This window comes from Anopheles gambiae, chromosome 2 (genome assembly GCF_943734735.2).
Source record: "Anopheles gambiae chromosome 2, idAnoGambNW_F1_1, whole genome shotgun sequence".
Lineage (NCBI taxonomy): Eukaryota > Metazoa > Arthropoda > Insecta > Diptera > Culicidae > Anopheles > Anopheles gambiae.
This window is the reverse complement of record NC_064601.1, coordinates 26,315,950-26,329,829: the sequence shown is the minus strand read 5'-3', so window position 1 is coordinate 26,329,829 and position 13,880 is coordinate 26,315,950. Positions and strand designations below refer to the sequence as shown.

The following is a 13,880-nucleotide window of genomic DNA, read 5'->3' as shown; positions in this document are numbered from 1 at the left end:
CTGTTCAATCAGACGCCCGAGAACAGGATGGTAAGGGCGGGCCAGGATTCGGTGGTGGATGCGTATCGCAGGAAGCGGAAGGAAGAGCGGCCGCTGAAGCGATCGATCCCGACGAGCGACGGCGCACTGAACGAGCTGTTCGGGCAGGGAAAGGGACGAAGGCGGTGGGGTTCCAGGGTGCTTAGTTCCGAGGAGTCCGAGGAGGATAGGTCCTAAAGGCCGGGTAGGACGTGGTGCGACGTGTAAATAAAGACTGCCATAGACGTTTAGTAGGGAGCTTTAGAGAGCATTAGTGTGTTAAGGGGGTGTTGCTGTTGGAATAAATTATGCAAAAGTTAATTGTTTTATACATTTAAAAAACTAACAATATTTGTTGCAATTGTTGATCTACCAGTGCCTGTGTGAAAGGGGATTTAATATGAAACATTTAGAGCGTCAAAAGCGTGTTTCGTAGTGTCACTTAAGCCTGCCCACAATCTATCATCTAATTGCACCAGCAGGCATCAAAAGCTTCCTCCTAATGGCTCATCACTGGCTCGTATGCAATGATCTGCGCGGCATAAAGCGCTAAGTAAGTATGTTGACATGAAAAGGCACAACAAGTGTCGTAAGTGTGTTGTGTCGAATTCATTAATCTTATTACGCCCGTTTTTGTGCCGTCGTTCGAGCGACTATCAACGATCTGGGCACACTGGGCACACCGGGATCCAGAATAGAGCACCCGACCGTACACGCTGTCCACGGGGCCCACCGCTTGGGCGACAGTTTTGTGAAGAAATCGGCGGCTCGGTGGCTCACAATCGACACCTCAGACACGTGATGGCGTGACTAATTCTCTGCCAAGTGACGAACCGAAACGAACTCATCTTCCACCCCTCCCCCCTCAGCAGTGCTCTTCCATTGGAGGAGAAGGAAGCAAAAAACAGCTCCATAAAGCAACAAACAACCAACCCGATCTAAGCTTGCCGTGGAAAAGCGTGTATCTCATCGCAGTCCCCTTCCGAGGTCCCGGAGGCGCCACGCCAACGAAACTGGCAAACGGTTCCAAAAACCAAGAAGAGGAAACACTTGAACTCACCATCTCCTTCCCGACCCCACTCTCGCCACAACGACGACGCTCGGCAGTCTCGCAGCGGTGGCAGCGAAAGGCCCCCACTGGAGGGTAACCCTTTCCACTCGACCAAACCAAACGACCGCTTGGCTTGGCACCCGTTTGCGAAGGCTTCTGGCTCCAAACCCGCCGACCGAGTGAAAACGACGCTATGAAAACCGTGCCAAACGGCGCGCAATTCGTTTAGACGCAACCGAGCGGCCGAGGCGTAAGTGCGTGCGCATCGTTTGGCTCTGGGCTCCGCCATCTCCGTATCTGTATATTCTCCGGACAGCAGCACAGAACCACACACACGGGCTGTGGTTTCTGGGTGTTTTGGGGGTCCTCGTGCTTGTGCCTGTGTGTAAAAAACTGTCCGTATTGTTTGCCGTATTATGCCGTTCGCTCGCCAGTTTGTGATAAAATGTGCATTTTAATAACGTTTTAAAAGCGGAAACGGTTCAGCTCACGGTTAGCCTTACCGAGGGAAGGAACGTGTAAAAAAAACAACATACCCCTCCTTTTGCGAGTGTTTTTCGCTGGTGTTTCGTACAGCCCGTGGCAAAAGGGGAAGTAAAATAAAATAAACACAGTGGTACAACAATAACACCAAGTCGAGCACGAAAGTGCCCGGAAAACCCCCCTCGGTGAACAAATAGTGTTGCATGCCTGCGGTGCAGTTCCGGTGCGTTACCAACGAGAAAGCAACCCCCGTTCATAGCTTGTGGTGTGGTGCGGAGTGTGAAGCACCGGAGTTGTCCAGAACGTGTGATACGAACGGTACCGAGCCAACATGAGGTGGCAAATTGTGGTACGTAGAAGGAGGTTTTTTTACTCGTTTTTTTATTAATATCTTGGAAGAAATGGAGCGAAGTGTGTCGTGCTTGAGTTTAAACAATTTCAACGAATGAGCGAATTGCTCGAAGCAAATCGTCTTTAGGAGTCGAATTACATCAATTTCCTGTCCAATTGGAAAATAAAATTTAAATGCCGCTAATGGGTTTATAAGCGTGCAATGTTAGAGCGAGAGAGACATTTGATATTGCCGCCAATTCGAATTGCGACCCATTAATGGCACCATTTATTTGCATCCTCACGTTTGGCTTTTCACGCTTTTCACGAACGATCGTCCGCTTCCTCTTCTTCTTCTCCCTCTTATTATTTCTCCTGCCTCCAAATACATCCATTTCCGTTACGGTGGAGCCTTGAGGCTTGCGAGTTCAGGGTTTGCGTTTGATGCGTCTCAGCATTGAAACGCCACACTTTTTAGTGTCAAAGACTTGAATGCGCTGAAGGCGACGCTCTCTCACTTTAAAGAACGTAAATCGTGTCTTTTTAAAAAGATGCGTTTCGGTGTTGCAAAAATTTGAATTGTTTGTTTGTTTGGCTCGCAAAAACAGAACGGCGTTAATCACGGCGTCAGCCGAGGGCTTTTTAGATGTGGGAAAATGTGTAAAACATACCGTATAGGTGGAGTTGTGCACAATAAGTAATTAGCAAAGAGTGGTGACATAAATTAGCTAACTATGTGGTGAGAGGATCAAAACCCTTCCTAAAGCGTTCTTATTTAATTCTGCAACATCGTTCCTGCCCGCTCGGGAAGCTCCTCTTCATAGGGGGGAACAATTTCTATGGGAGTGACCTTACTGAGGGAAACGATGATCGCTAATGTAAATAGTGTATCGTATTAGTTGCTTTTTAAAATGCGTTTGAATTACTTTTGACACAAGGAAATACAATTCAAACATTCGTCGAGTTGCTTTGCATTTTTCCTTGAGCTTTTGCGAACAAATAAGTTTGTTTTTTTTTTTTGTTACAAAAAGCGAAACATTTATCGTGTGATTTCATCCAGTATGTGTCTCACAACGTTGCATAATCCAATTTTTTTTTCGAACACAGTCGAGATATTAATGTGAGCGCATTAATATCGTCCGATTAGATTTGAATAAAATCATAAAGGAACGGGTTGAATAACGTGACGGCCACACAAAAGACCTACTTGAAGTGGTTCTTTCAGCAGCGACAAGCAGATTGAAGCGTGCTTTTCATCGTCTACACATAATTGACCGATTGGGTTGGGCTGTCGCGCACGCGCCCGATCAATTCCGCTTCCCCTAACTGGAAGTGGCACCATCCCGATCACGCTTTTTTTCTTCCTATGCATAATCCTATCGCCATCATCATCCTCCTTCTCATCGTCATTGGAGACCCATTTGTACACACACACTACTCGGCAACTCGCACTCGGCAAGATATTTGAATGATAAAAAGAAACCATTTCACATCTCTTTGTTTGTATGACCGGCTGTTGGAGTTACGGGGATTCCCCCCCCCCCCCCCCTTGCTTTTTGCTGGCCGATCCTCTCCATCAGGTGGCGTATGCATAACGGAACCCTCCCGGTCCACTCGGTCGGCAGCGGCATTGTGCGCATCACACTTGCGCGCGCGCGCGCTCGTCGGGACGGCGACTTGCGTAATTGCAATCAGCTTCAGTGCCGACAGTACCGATCCTATCGGTCCGTCGGGTTCGTTGCGGTGGCTGCCTGCGCTTTGGTGCTGTGCAGTGTACCCCACGGGAAGGAGGGGGGGGGGAGGAAGCTGTGCAGATCTTCTGCCGTGTTTCAAACCGATCGATTACCGGTTTCGGTCTGCGGGACAAAACCATCTGGTACTGACGCTGTGTGGAGATGTGTGGTGGCTTCCTGTAGCGATTAGCAGCACAGTTGTATGGCTAATGATGATTGCGGAGGGTTAGGTTGAGGGGTCCAGTAGCACCGCACATCAGGCTGAAGAGGTAGCAATTGTTTGAAGCAGTTGTTGCAAAGTATTAAACTAATTGTACGCTCTTTACAAACGGCGCTAAAGGACTTTCAATCAATTCGAGGTTCGTTTCTTTGCTCTAATTCAGCTCTTTTTCCCCGTTTGCCCCGTAGACGCGTGTTTCGGGTTGGATTTTTAGCAATTCAGCATTTCTTTTACATCTTTTTTTTTGTCTTCTGAGCCTTTTCCAACGAAATTTTGCATACACTTTCCCTCTCCCCCTGTTTCATTATCTTCGCTCATTTGCCTATTTGCTTCATCTTGGCGAGCCTTTGTCGGTTTTGCCGCCATCGCACCGCGGGTGATTTTTCTCTTTGCACATTTTCCACAACCACACCAGCGGCCACAGGTCGATGATGCGCAATCGCAGCATGCCGATGTTGTGCCACACGGAGCGGGATGAGCCTTAGGCCGTGGTTTAACTGCCCCGAAATACACGCAACCGTCCGAACATTTAAAACCCGATGCGATGGGGCTAAGGAAAGAGCGCAGGGCAGGCAAATAATAATTAAACAAAAAAACTAGATACACATACACACTGGTACGAGGAATTTTACACTGCGAGCGACAGCGGTTTTCCAAGGCACGAAACTTGTGGGGTGGGATATTTTTCATATTTTCATGCTTGTGGAGCATTTTTTGTCTGTTTGATTCTTTGTGTGTTTGCTTTGCGCTGCGCGGTTCGAAGCGTGCTTGTGTCTTGGGGAAGATTATTATTTTTTTTATTTTGTTAGCTTACTAGAGTGAAGAGATATGAAGAGAGATTGAGAGAGAGAGAGAGAGACAGAGGAGCTGAAAAAGTGTACGAAAGAAACAATTAAATCGCGAGCTGCTGTAAGCGCGAATACTGGCATCGGGCAGCAATACCAAACATTGGCCGTTGGTGCCCGCTTGTGAAACGCGGACGCACGCCGGTTGCAGGTTGTACCCCGCCGGTGGCTGCGTAATTTCGCGGGGTCACTCAGTCACTCGTTCAGTAGTGTGTGCGAGTGGCGCAGTGGTGCTGTAGCGGTTCGGGCGGAAGATGGCAAGATATTATGCTCGGTGTAGTTGCTTTTGGGGGTGGATTTTTTTGTTTGTTTGTTTGGTGTTTGGGCTCTTCGGGCCACAAGACAGCGAGTGAATGAGCAAGCGGAGCTAATTAGACGTATAATTATATGTCTTAACTCTTATGAATTCTTCGCTCTACCCTCTGGAAATACTCTTAATTTTCGCTGCAAAAGAAAAATGCGTTACACAGCCGAAAAGCATAGATTTCACTTTTCATGCAGCTAGAAAAGAGGCACAAGAAAATAAGCAAACGAAAAAACCCTTTTTATTAAAGGTGAAAAACGAATATGGAATATGAAGAAAAGCGATAACAAAAAGAATAAGTCATTAAAAATTATCGAAAAACGCTAAGATGCGTTGTAAAACAATGGAACGAAGAAACAACAAAATTGCCTAATAGGTATACAATAAACATACAATTCAGTAGAAGAAATGAATAAAAGGAAAACATATTCAAACAAAAAAGTAAAAACAAAATAGATTTAGTATGTTAAGTTTTCAAGTATGTTCAATTAAATTATGAACAAAATAGAAACAATGCGATACAATCAATTGAATAACAATGAACAAATAACATGAACAATAAAAGGCAAAACCAAAACATAGAATTTCGTGCTTATTTTCAAAGTCTCAAATTACAAATGATAAATAAAACATATTAAAAGAATAAGCAAAACCAACAAAGATCATATTAATCCAGTTTTTGACTCAATCTTGAACTCATTAAAAAGGGCAACCTAACTTATTTGGAAGCCACACAAGCTCCTTGTTTCTTCTTTCATCTCTAACGCATAACAACTCAACCAAGCTTAATTGCTCGTTACACCCGTTATAGACCAGTGTTGTGCTACTAAACGAGTGTGTACCATACCATTTAGCGACTAATTAGACGATCGCATGTCTCTTACCACACACACCACCGATTGCTTTCTTCGTCGCGTCGGCGTCGGATCCACAACCGCTACGACTGCGGGCCACTGGGTAAGCCTAGGATGTTTCGCTACACCTTGAAGTTTGGCGATGACCTTGTCCTTAATTGTGGCCCTTGTTTTGACGGCAGTCAGTCCTTCAATGATCGGTGCGGACAGATTTGGCATTAGCATGTACGGTCATACTTGACACGATGCTGCACGATGTGAAAGGTACAGCTGAATCAATTAAAGTTTAGCACAAATCATGGCACAACTCTCCATTTGCGCACCGGGAAACGGCACGCGGACACGGAGCGAATAAAAGTCGACGTTGCAACAACGCAGCGCAAAAAGATGATCCTCCACGATGATTGCCACATTGACCCGTGGCGGTGTTTCATGTGCGAAAATGCCTGCTGCAGCGGGGTGTTGTGCAACTGTGGGCCGCTGACGATGAAAATTCGTAGGGGGGGGGGGGCGAAGGAAAGTTGCACCCCGGGTGAGAGCAGAAAAGAAGATGCGCCAAACAGGACCACTTTCATCTTGCTCAGCTGTACAATACCAGAGGCTGGCTGGATGGTTGTAAATATAAATTAGAAATGTCTCTAGCACATCGGCCCCGGTACCATACGCGCACGCCTTCCAATCGCTCCAGGGCTGGAACGTTCGGATTGGAAAAACCGGCTTGCAACGGGGTCGGAGATCGTCCGAACCGCTTCCTGTTTGGCCACTTTTTGTGTGTCTTTTTGGACATGTGCGACTCGGTGCCCGATTGTGACTTAACACACACGCGCGCGCGAAGGTCCTCCAAAAGCGTCCAAAACAGGTTCGCGGGGTGAATGGGGGAGGAGAGAGGGAAGTTTTCACGCCTTCTGAAAAATTTCCCCCTGCCGGACCCCGAAGCCATCGCCCCATTGGATTATACAACCACGCTTGTAGCCGGCCCCGGAGCCGGTAGAATGTGTTAGATGTTGCACGAAGGCGGGTGAGCGAGTGAGAGGCCCAGCGCAAAGCAAAGATTCAATTTCTTTGGCTTCCAGCATGAAAGATGAAAGTTGTTCTTCGCTTGCGCAGGCGCCCGAGACTTAGGTGTGGCTTATCCACACACTCACTGTACCCTTCTTGATTGGCTTCGATTAAATAATCGCACTTATCGTCGGTGCACAGGAGCCTGCGCGATACGCTGGTAACGTTAGTGCTTATTTACATAATAAGCCTGATCGCACATGATCTTGCCGGGGCTGCCATCCCACTCACGCGAAAGAAAGCCCGACACCCGCCAGTTTGGTTTTATGCGGCCATGCTGACCCGACTACAAAGTGTGTAACACACTAAAACAACACTGCACAAAAAAGGTGCAAAATTCGCATAACGACGCACTTTCGCGGTCGCGATGTCGAGACGGGAGGAGGATGGCGTTGAAAACGGGAGCACAACGATTAAAAGCTCGTTTCGGTGAATTCGATAATTGCTCTAGTTTGCGGGGGGGGGGGGGGGGGGGGTATTCCCCCGTGTCCGTTTGTTCGGCGTTAGTGTGAGATGCCGATCACGCACGCGCTGGCGGTTCGTGAGGAAGTCGACCGGGCTAAACGAGCCGCGCCGAAGATAGTTTGGGCCGAGCGCGCACACCAAGAAGAGGCTGCTGAAATGGTCGAAAATAGCCACTTTACGGTTAACAGCACGACCCGTGCTTCACATTATCGTGCATTGTGTGCAGTTTTGGTGTTTTTGGTTTTTGCACTTTTGCACGATGCCTATTAAACACGCAGGAAGTGATCGCGGTTTGCCGTGCTGTACGGAGCAATTTAGCATTCTGTTTTATGGTGCGTGTTTTTTCGTAAGCGATTTGCGCAATTATTGCATCGGCACGATAACGTGCTAGCACGTGGACGATGGGCGTGAAAGTGAACGAATAATCGCTTCCGAAAGTGTGAGTCTTGGCTGGTTTGGTGCGTGATGTGTGTCCGAAAATGTGGACAGAGCGGCTTATGCGAGGCATACAAAGAGCTTTAAGATGTTTTGTCTGTGAAGCTATTTTTAAGAAACTCAACCAAACACTGTAAAAGATGTCAACTTAATGTTGATTCCTGTTTTTGTTCCTCTTTCCCCAGTTGCTGCTAGTGTCAGTGGCGGTCGCTTCCGGCGAGAAGAAACTCGAGAAACGACCGACCAAAAAGGCTCACTCGGTAAAGCCGACCAAAACGCCCAAATCCATCCTCGAAGAGTTTACCGCCCTGCCGCCGGCCGATGTCGACTTCATCAAGGAGCTGGACCGTCAGTTCAAGGAGCATGGCGACAAGATCCGCATCAAGGTGGAGCGCAGCAATGGGACGGACGGCAAAAACATCAAGCGTACGATTGACGGTGAACTGGGGTAGGTTATCTGGAGGAGTCTTCCAACAGCTCTACTGTGATACTAAATGTGATCAAATTGACTCATGTTTTGTTTCTTTTCGCCAGATACGGTCACTACAGCAATCAGGCCGATACGGGGTATCATTTTTCCAAGCCGAAATACATGATCTACCCCTACTCGCAGCATGACATACCGCCGGTCCGCTCGACGCACAGCACCCACGAGACGGTGACGGACATTGAGATCACGCCCTCGCACAGCTACGAGCTGAAACCGATCGAGGAGGTGTACCAAGTCTATCCGACGCAGCAGTACTCGCACGAGCAGCACCAGCACCAGCAGCAGCAGCAGTACTATCAGCAGCATCATTCGGGCCAGCAGCCTAAGCAGCTGTTCCACCAGGAGGACGATTCGCCGGTGATTGTGCTGAAGATTCCTGGCCCTTCCAAGTATGCGGCACATCTGCAGGCACTGTTGCAGCAGTATCTGGAAATTCGGGCCGCCCAGCTGTACAAGGAGCTGGAAGAGCATGAATATCAGCAGCAACAGCAGTATGAACAGCATCATCACCAGCAGCAGCAGCAAGTACAACATCAGCAGCACTATGTGCAGGAGCAGGAGGTGCATGCTCACCATCACCACCAGCAACAGCAGCAGGAAGAGTTGCAGCAGCAGCAGCAGCATCACGAGCATCACACGAAGACAAAATACAGCCAGCCCGATCCGGTCTATCCAACCGAGATCGCCTACGTACCGATGATTCGCACGCATCAAAATACGTACGTCCCGCTGCCGGAGCAGTACTACGACGCTCCCAAAGCTCCGTCGCCCCGGCCTACCAAGCATCGGAAAACGACCGTCACGCCAACGCACGTAACGTTCCACAGTACGGCCGCGCCAGAGCCCGCCTATCACTACCAAACCTACCATCCGGAGCAGCACGCCCAAGTCCACGAGCAGCACGAGCAGTCGCACGCGCCCGAACATCAGCAGATCCAGTACCAGTACGTGGCGCAGCAGCCCAGCGGGCACGGGGCCGAACATGAGACGCAGTACGTGTACGAGAAGCCGATGGTAAACTTTGTCACTCCAGTGCCCGAGACGCCAACGCACGCACACACGCACGAAGAGGCGTACCACCAGCATCAGCATCACCGGCAGCATCAGCCACCGAAGAAGTATCCCAACTTTGCCGAGTACCACCATCACCATATGCCGCCGCAGCAGCAGGAGGAAGAGTATCTGCCCGAGCCGAAGCTGGTCGAGAACTATCCCAGCCACAAGCATACGCGCGTCATCTACAAAAGTCCCTCCCTGAAGACGGAACTTCAGCAGGAAGCATTACAGCACGAACACTACCATCATCAACAGCAGCAGCAGCACCATGAAGACGTCCACCATCATCATCAACAGCAGCAGCATCAGCAGCAGTACATACTGCAGGAAGTGTACCCGTCGCAGGCGTCCTACTTCGAGGACAAATCGTTCGTGGAGTCGGTCGGCCCGCAGGCAACGACAGACCGGAGTGAAACGGCTTCGCCGCACTACAACACCGAGCAGGTGGTGGCGATCACGCAGAAACCCAAGCGGCTGTACAACTACCACGCCCACTCGTCCTCGTCCGGCCATCACGGGTCGGGTTCGCGCGGCTCCCGGATGGCGGCCGGTGGCAGCCGCTCGCGAAGCGGCTCGAAAGCGTCGAGCAAACGGGATGCGGCCGGTTCGCCCGCACCCTACACCGAGGACGAGTTCCGCAAGGTGAACAAGATGGTGCAGCGCATGAAGAAGAAGAGCCGCACGACGCCGGTGGACGAGGGTGGAATGATGACGGCCACCGCAATGAGCCCCACTAGTCCGAGTCCGCGGATGGTTGCCTAGGTCGGTCTGTCTGGTTGTCCGACACCCGTTTAGCAGTTTAGTGAAGTTCTAGTGAAATACCCCCGCACGACCAGTGCTGGCGATGATGCACACGTGTAGGAATGCTTCTTTGGCAGGAGTGTGTTTTCAGTCTGTTTTTTGTATTTAAATTATTAATAGCAGCGTTTAGTAGCGTCGTACGTAGATGGATGATCAACGGAGACGGTGGGATGAATGAATGAAGCGCCTAAAGTCATGCAATCTGCACGACAAAGTTACCGTTGTAAGGAGGTACACTGTCATTTACATGTTGAAAAGGAACAAAAGTATTTAGCGATGATCGATACAATGGGATTGTCAGGAGAGGAGTCTTAGCATATGAAAAGTGAGAACGAAATGGACACTTCAGACGTCGTGCGAGGAGGACAGGAAGGATAAGCTAAAGAAATGCATAACAGCAATGTAACTATTAACTTGTAAATGATGAAACATACCAGTTATTAAATAAATCTATTGATTAGCGAAACATTAAACTTTGCTGGTTCTTTTTGTTCTGTTATTTATGAACTCATATACCAAGTAGGTATGTGGCAAAGGCCAGCATCCCGCAGTTCGCTCACTCTCCTTCTCTCTCTAGTTGGCCTGCTCACGATAGAGCTCGTCGATGTGACATGGCCCGGTCAACAATAATTCTCAAGGATGCTCGGCCCCTGGCTGCAGCCTCCCATCCATGTAGACACCCGATGTCCGACAGGTCTTGCTTCACCTGATCCAGCCATCGAGTTCGCTGTGCTCCCCTGCGCATTTATGCCAAACTGGGGATCGCTGTCGAACACTATCTTGGTGGGGCATGAGTCCGGCAACTTCATAACATTCCCCACCATCGTATCCTGCCAGCCTTCGCCACCGTCAGATGTCGTTGTCTAGCACCGCGCTTCGAATGACACCTTCGTTGGCTATGGTGAAGAGCAGAGAGGAGATTCCATCACCTTGCCTCAGATTCCTGTGAGATTCGAACGAAGCTTGAAATAGGTATTGAAGCAATTGCCAGAAATCAGACGGTTGTAAGGATGAAAATATGCGGCTTTGTACCGAGTAACTTGGAGGTAGACAACCTGGCCATGCCATACTAGCGCAACGAGCTCATCCGAGAGAAAATCGTCATAGACGAAACAGATTGGCATGACTGCGTTAATGACAAAAGAAAGAGGAAGGAGATTTACCAAACAATGGTATGAATCTGTACGAAGATAATCTGATGTTTTCAGGTGTCGTGCAGATTGCATACATGTACATTTTGCACGCTGCTCACAAGGTATGCAATCTGCGATGCATCTCTAAGAAATCAGAGGATATTGAAAGAAAAAGTAGTGGATTGATAAATATGTTTTTGTTACTCTTTGTCAAACCAATAAAGCAATAATGAATTTAGCTTTTCATACAACTCATAATCGTTCCGTTTCACTTGTTTTTTTTTCTCTCTCTTTGACTCCCTCAAATAGGCATGCATAATTGCAACACTTTAAGCAACACGCACACACCGCAAACCATACTCTATTGGACAAAGCAAATGCGTTCCATTTAAAATATTAAAATTCTTTATTGGTAATGAATGGAAGAAAAAAAAAACAACAGCATAACAAACACCACAGTATGCACCCAGCAAAGTCCGGCCATTTTCCACGTGAAAGTGAAACAACATACTTGGGCGGATGGTTCGCTAAAAACTGAAACCAACGTTCAGTAACCTCATCGGCCGTCTGCGCGTGAATGAAAATGAAGAAGCCACGTCAGGGAAAGAGTAAGAAACAGATAAAAAAAAGTAACGTAAGTCGGCTGTGGGGAAGCGTTTTACATACTGGCAGCTTGTTCGGGGGATGCAGTTGTGCATTATGCGTTTGCGGCAGGGCTTAGATTAGCTCATTAGGGCATGTAACATGATTTTATTATTTATCGTTGTTCGTTTGGTTTTGTTTTTTTTTTTGTTTTGCGTGAACTTGACTTCAATTAAAGTGACCGCTTGCTCAATAAAGTAATTGGGATGCGATTAAGAAAGTTGTAAATAACGTGTGAGCTATAAAGTTTAATTTAAACATATGTGTTCATTTGTGTTTTACCATCAAGCTTGTACGAAAAAGGAAATGAGTCATAAAATAAATAGTAAATAAATTGGTCGATGCGCTAAACAAGTGATTATTTATCACATTCGCTTGCATTGTTAGCTTTTTGTTTTTATTTGCTAAGCCCATAAAACTTTAATTTGTTAAGCTAAAATTGGATGATCAAGACGCAGGCAAGTTTCAAGCATCACTTCAACCGCTCGATTATTATCATTAATGATGCGACAACGATAAGGACCCATAACAGCACGTGCAGGAAAAGAAAGCACCATTAAGGGATCTGCTCATCTGACAGGATGGGCACTTGGGCTCGTTCGACGGTGCAGCCGATTGCACGGACACGCCACACACTCACGCACTCACGCGCAGGCCCTCCCGAGCAGCACGCGAACAATGCCAATGCACTTTCTTTGCCAATAGAGTTTTACATTTAATAGACCGTTCATGACCGTTTCAAACCACCGATCATCGTGTGTCTATGCAGCATAAAAGTAAAATCGCCTGTTTAATCGAACACCCCCGCGCGAGCACTCGTTCGTTCGGCACAAACGCTTCAAATCTTTTCAAACGGAAGCCGCAATGATGGTCGGTCACTTTGTGTGAGCGGGCCCTATTATGCCTATCCCCGTGAAAGGGTGATTTACTTTGGGTGTCTTGATACGATGGTTTGCAAACGTTCGCTCACTTCCCTTTCCGAACGATTGGTTACTGTGGTGGCCGTTTGGCTGGATGGATGATCATTAGCAGCCGCACTAATCAAGAGATAGATGGCCGCATCGGTAATGTCTAGGTAATGTTGTGTGCGGGGTACGGCACGGGTCGTGCTACATCGATCTATCATCGAGAAATCCGACGATGGGCAATTGCGTAATTTATGAGCTGTGTCTAAGTAGATTAAGTTGCAAGCGCACATAATTAAAGCGCAACACATAATTAAATTTGTGTTAAGTGTTTATCTCATTGAAATTTTGTCAACCTCAAAGCGTGATTGATTCAAATTTAAAATATCAATAAGGTAATAACACAGTGGAAACCAGCATTGAGAAATCCGCCGCAAAGTATGCAATCTATACAGCACGCTATACTTATTGGAGCATTGTACATCCCCTATTAATCCTCCAATTCTTGGTTCATGCTTTGCAGTTGGAATCGAATACAAATAATCAGAGAAAATACGTTAATGTTGCCTAATCGAAAGCTCCAACCGTCGTTAAAGAGCCATCGACAACTCACCTAAATGAAGCCCTTACCAACAACGTCAAATCTCCGCCCGAAAGGACATTCCGTGGCCGCGGTGTGAAATCTCACTCGCCAAGGGGCAAACAAACCCAATGCAACAACCTCTAAACACACGATCACACGATGCACCCGTACCATTGCCCTATTGCATGGGCTATAAATCGCAATCGCCGGGGGGTGTTGTGCGCACCAACGTCCAAGCAAAGCTAGCTAGCAAAGCTCCGTCTGAGTCGCATGCCCCGAGATTGTTAATCCTGTCCAAACGCCAACCGTCCGTCTGCCGTGTGATGAGAGGCAAAAAAAAACTCCCCGCCTCCGTCCCAAGGCAAGGTTTTCCACCTGAAAGGAAAATCTGCACCCCCCTGCGTGAGTGCGATGGATGAGGGGTGAAGGAAAAACCAAAAGGCAGGTAGGATTAGTTTGTACGACTATGCAGA

General features: G+C 47.9%; 1 protein-coding gene across 1 annotated transcript; it reads left to right on the top strand.

Annotated features, from left to right (window-relative positions):
* Nucleotides 1-1,471: 1,471 nt before the first annotated feature.
* LOC5667682 (myb-like protein Q) lies at nucleotides 1,472-10,617 on the top strand. Its single transcript, XM_001688314.3, has 3 exons — nucleotides 1,472-1,901; nucleotides 7,983-8,245; nucleotides 8,332-10,617. The coding sequence occupies exons 1-3, from the start codon at nucleotides 1,884-1,886 to the stop codon at nucleotides 10,103-10,105; spliced, it is 2,055 nt and encodes a 684-aa protein (XP_001688366.3). The 5' UTR covers nucleotides 1,472-1,883; the 3' UTR covers nucleotides 10,106-10,617.
* Nucleotides 10,618-13,880: the final 3,263 nt, after the last annotated feature.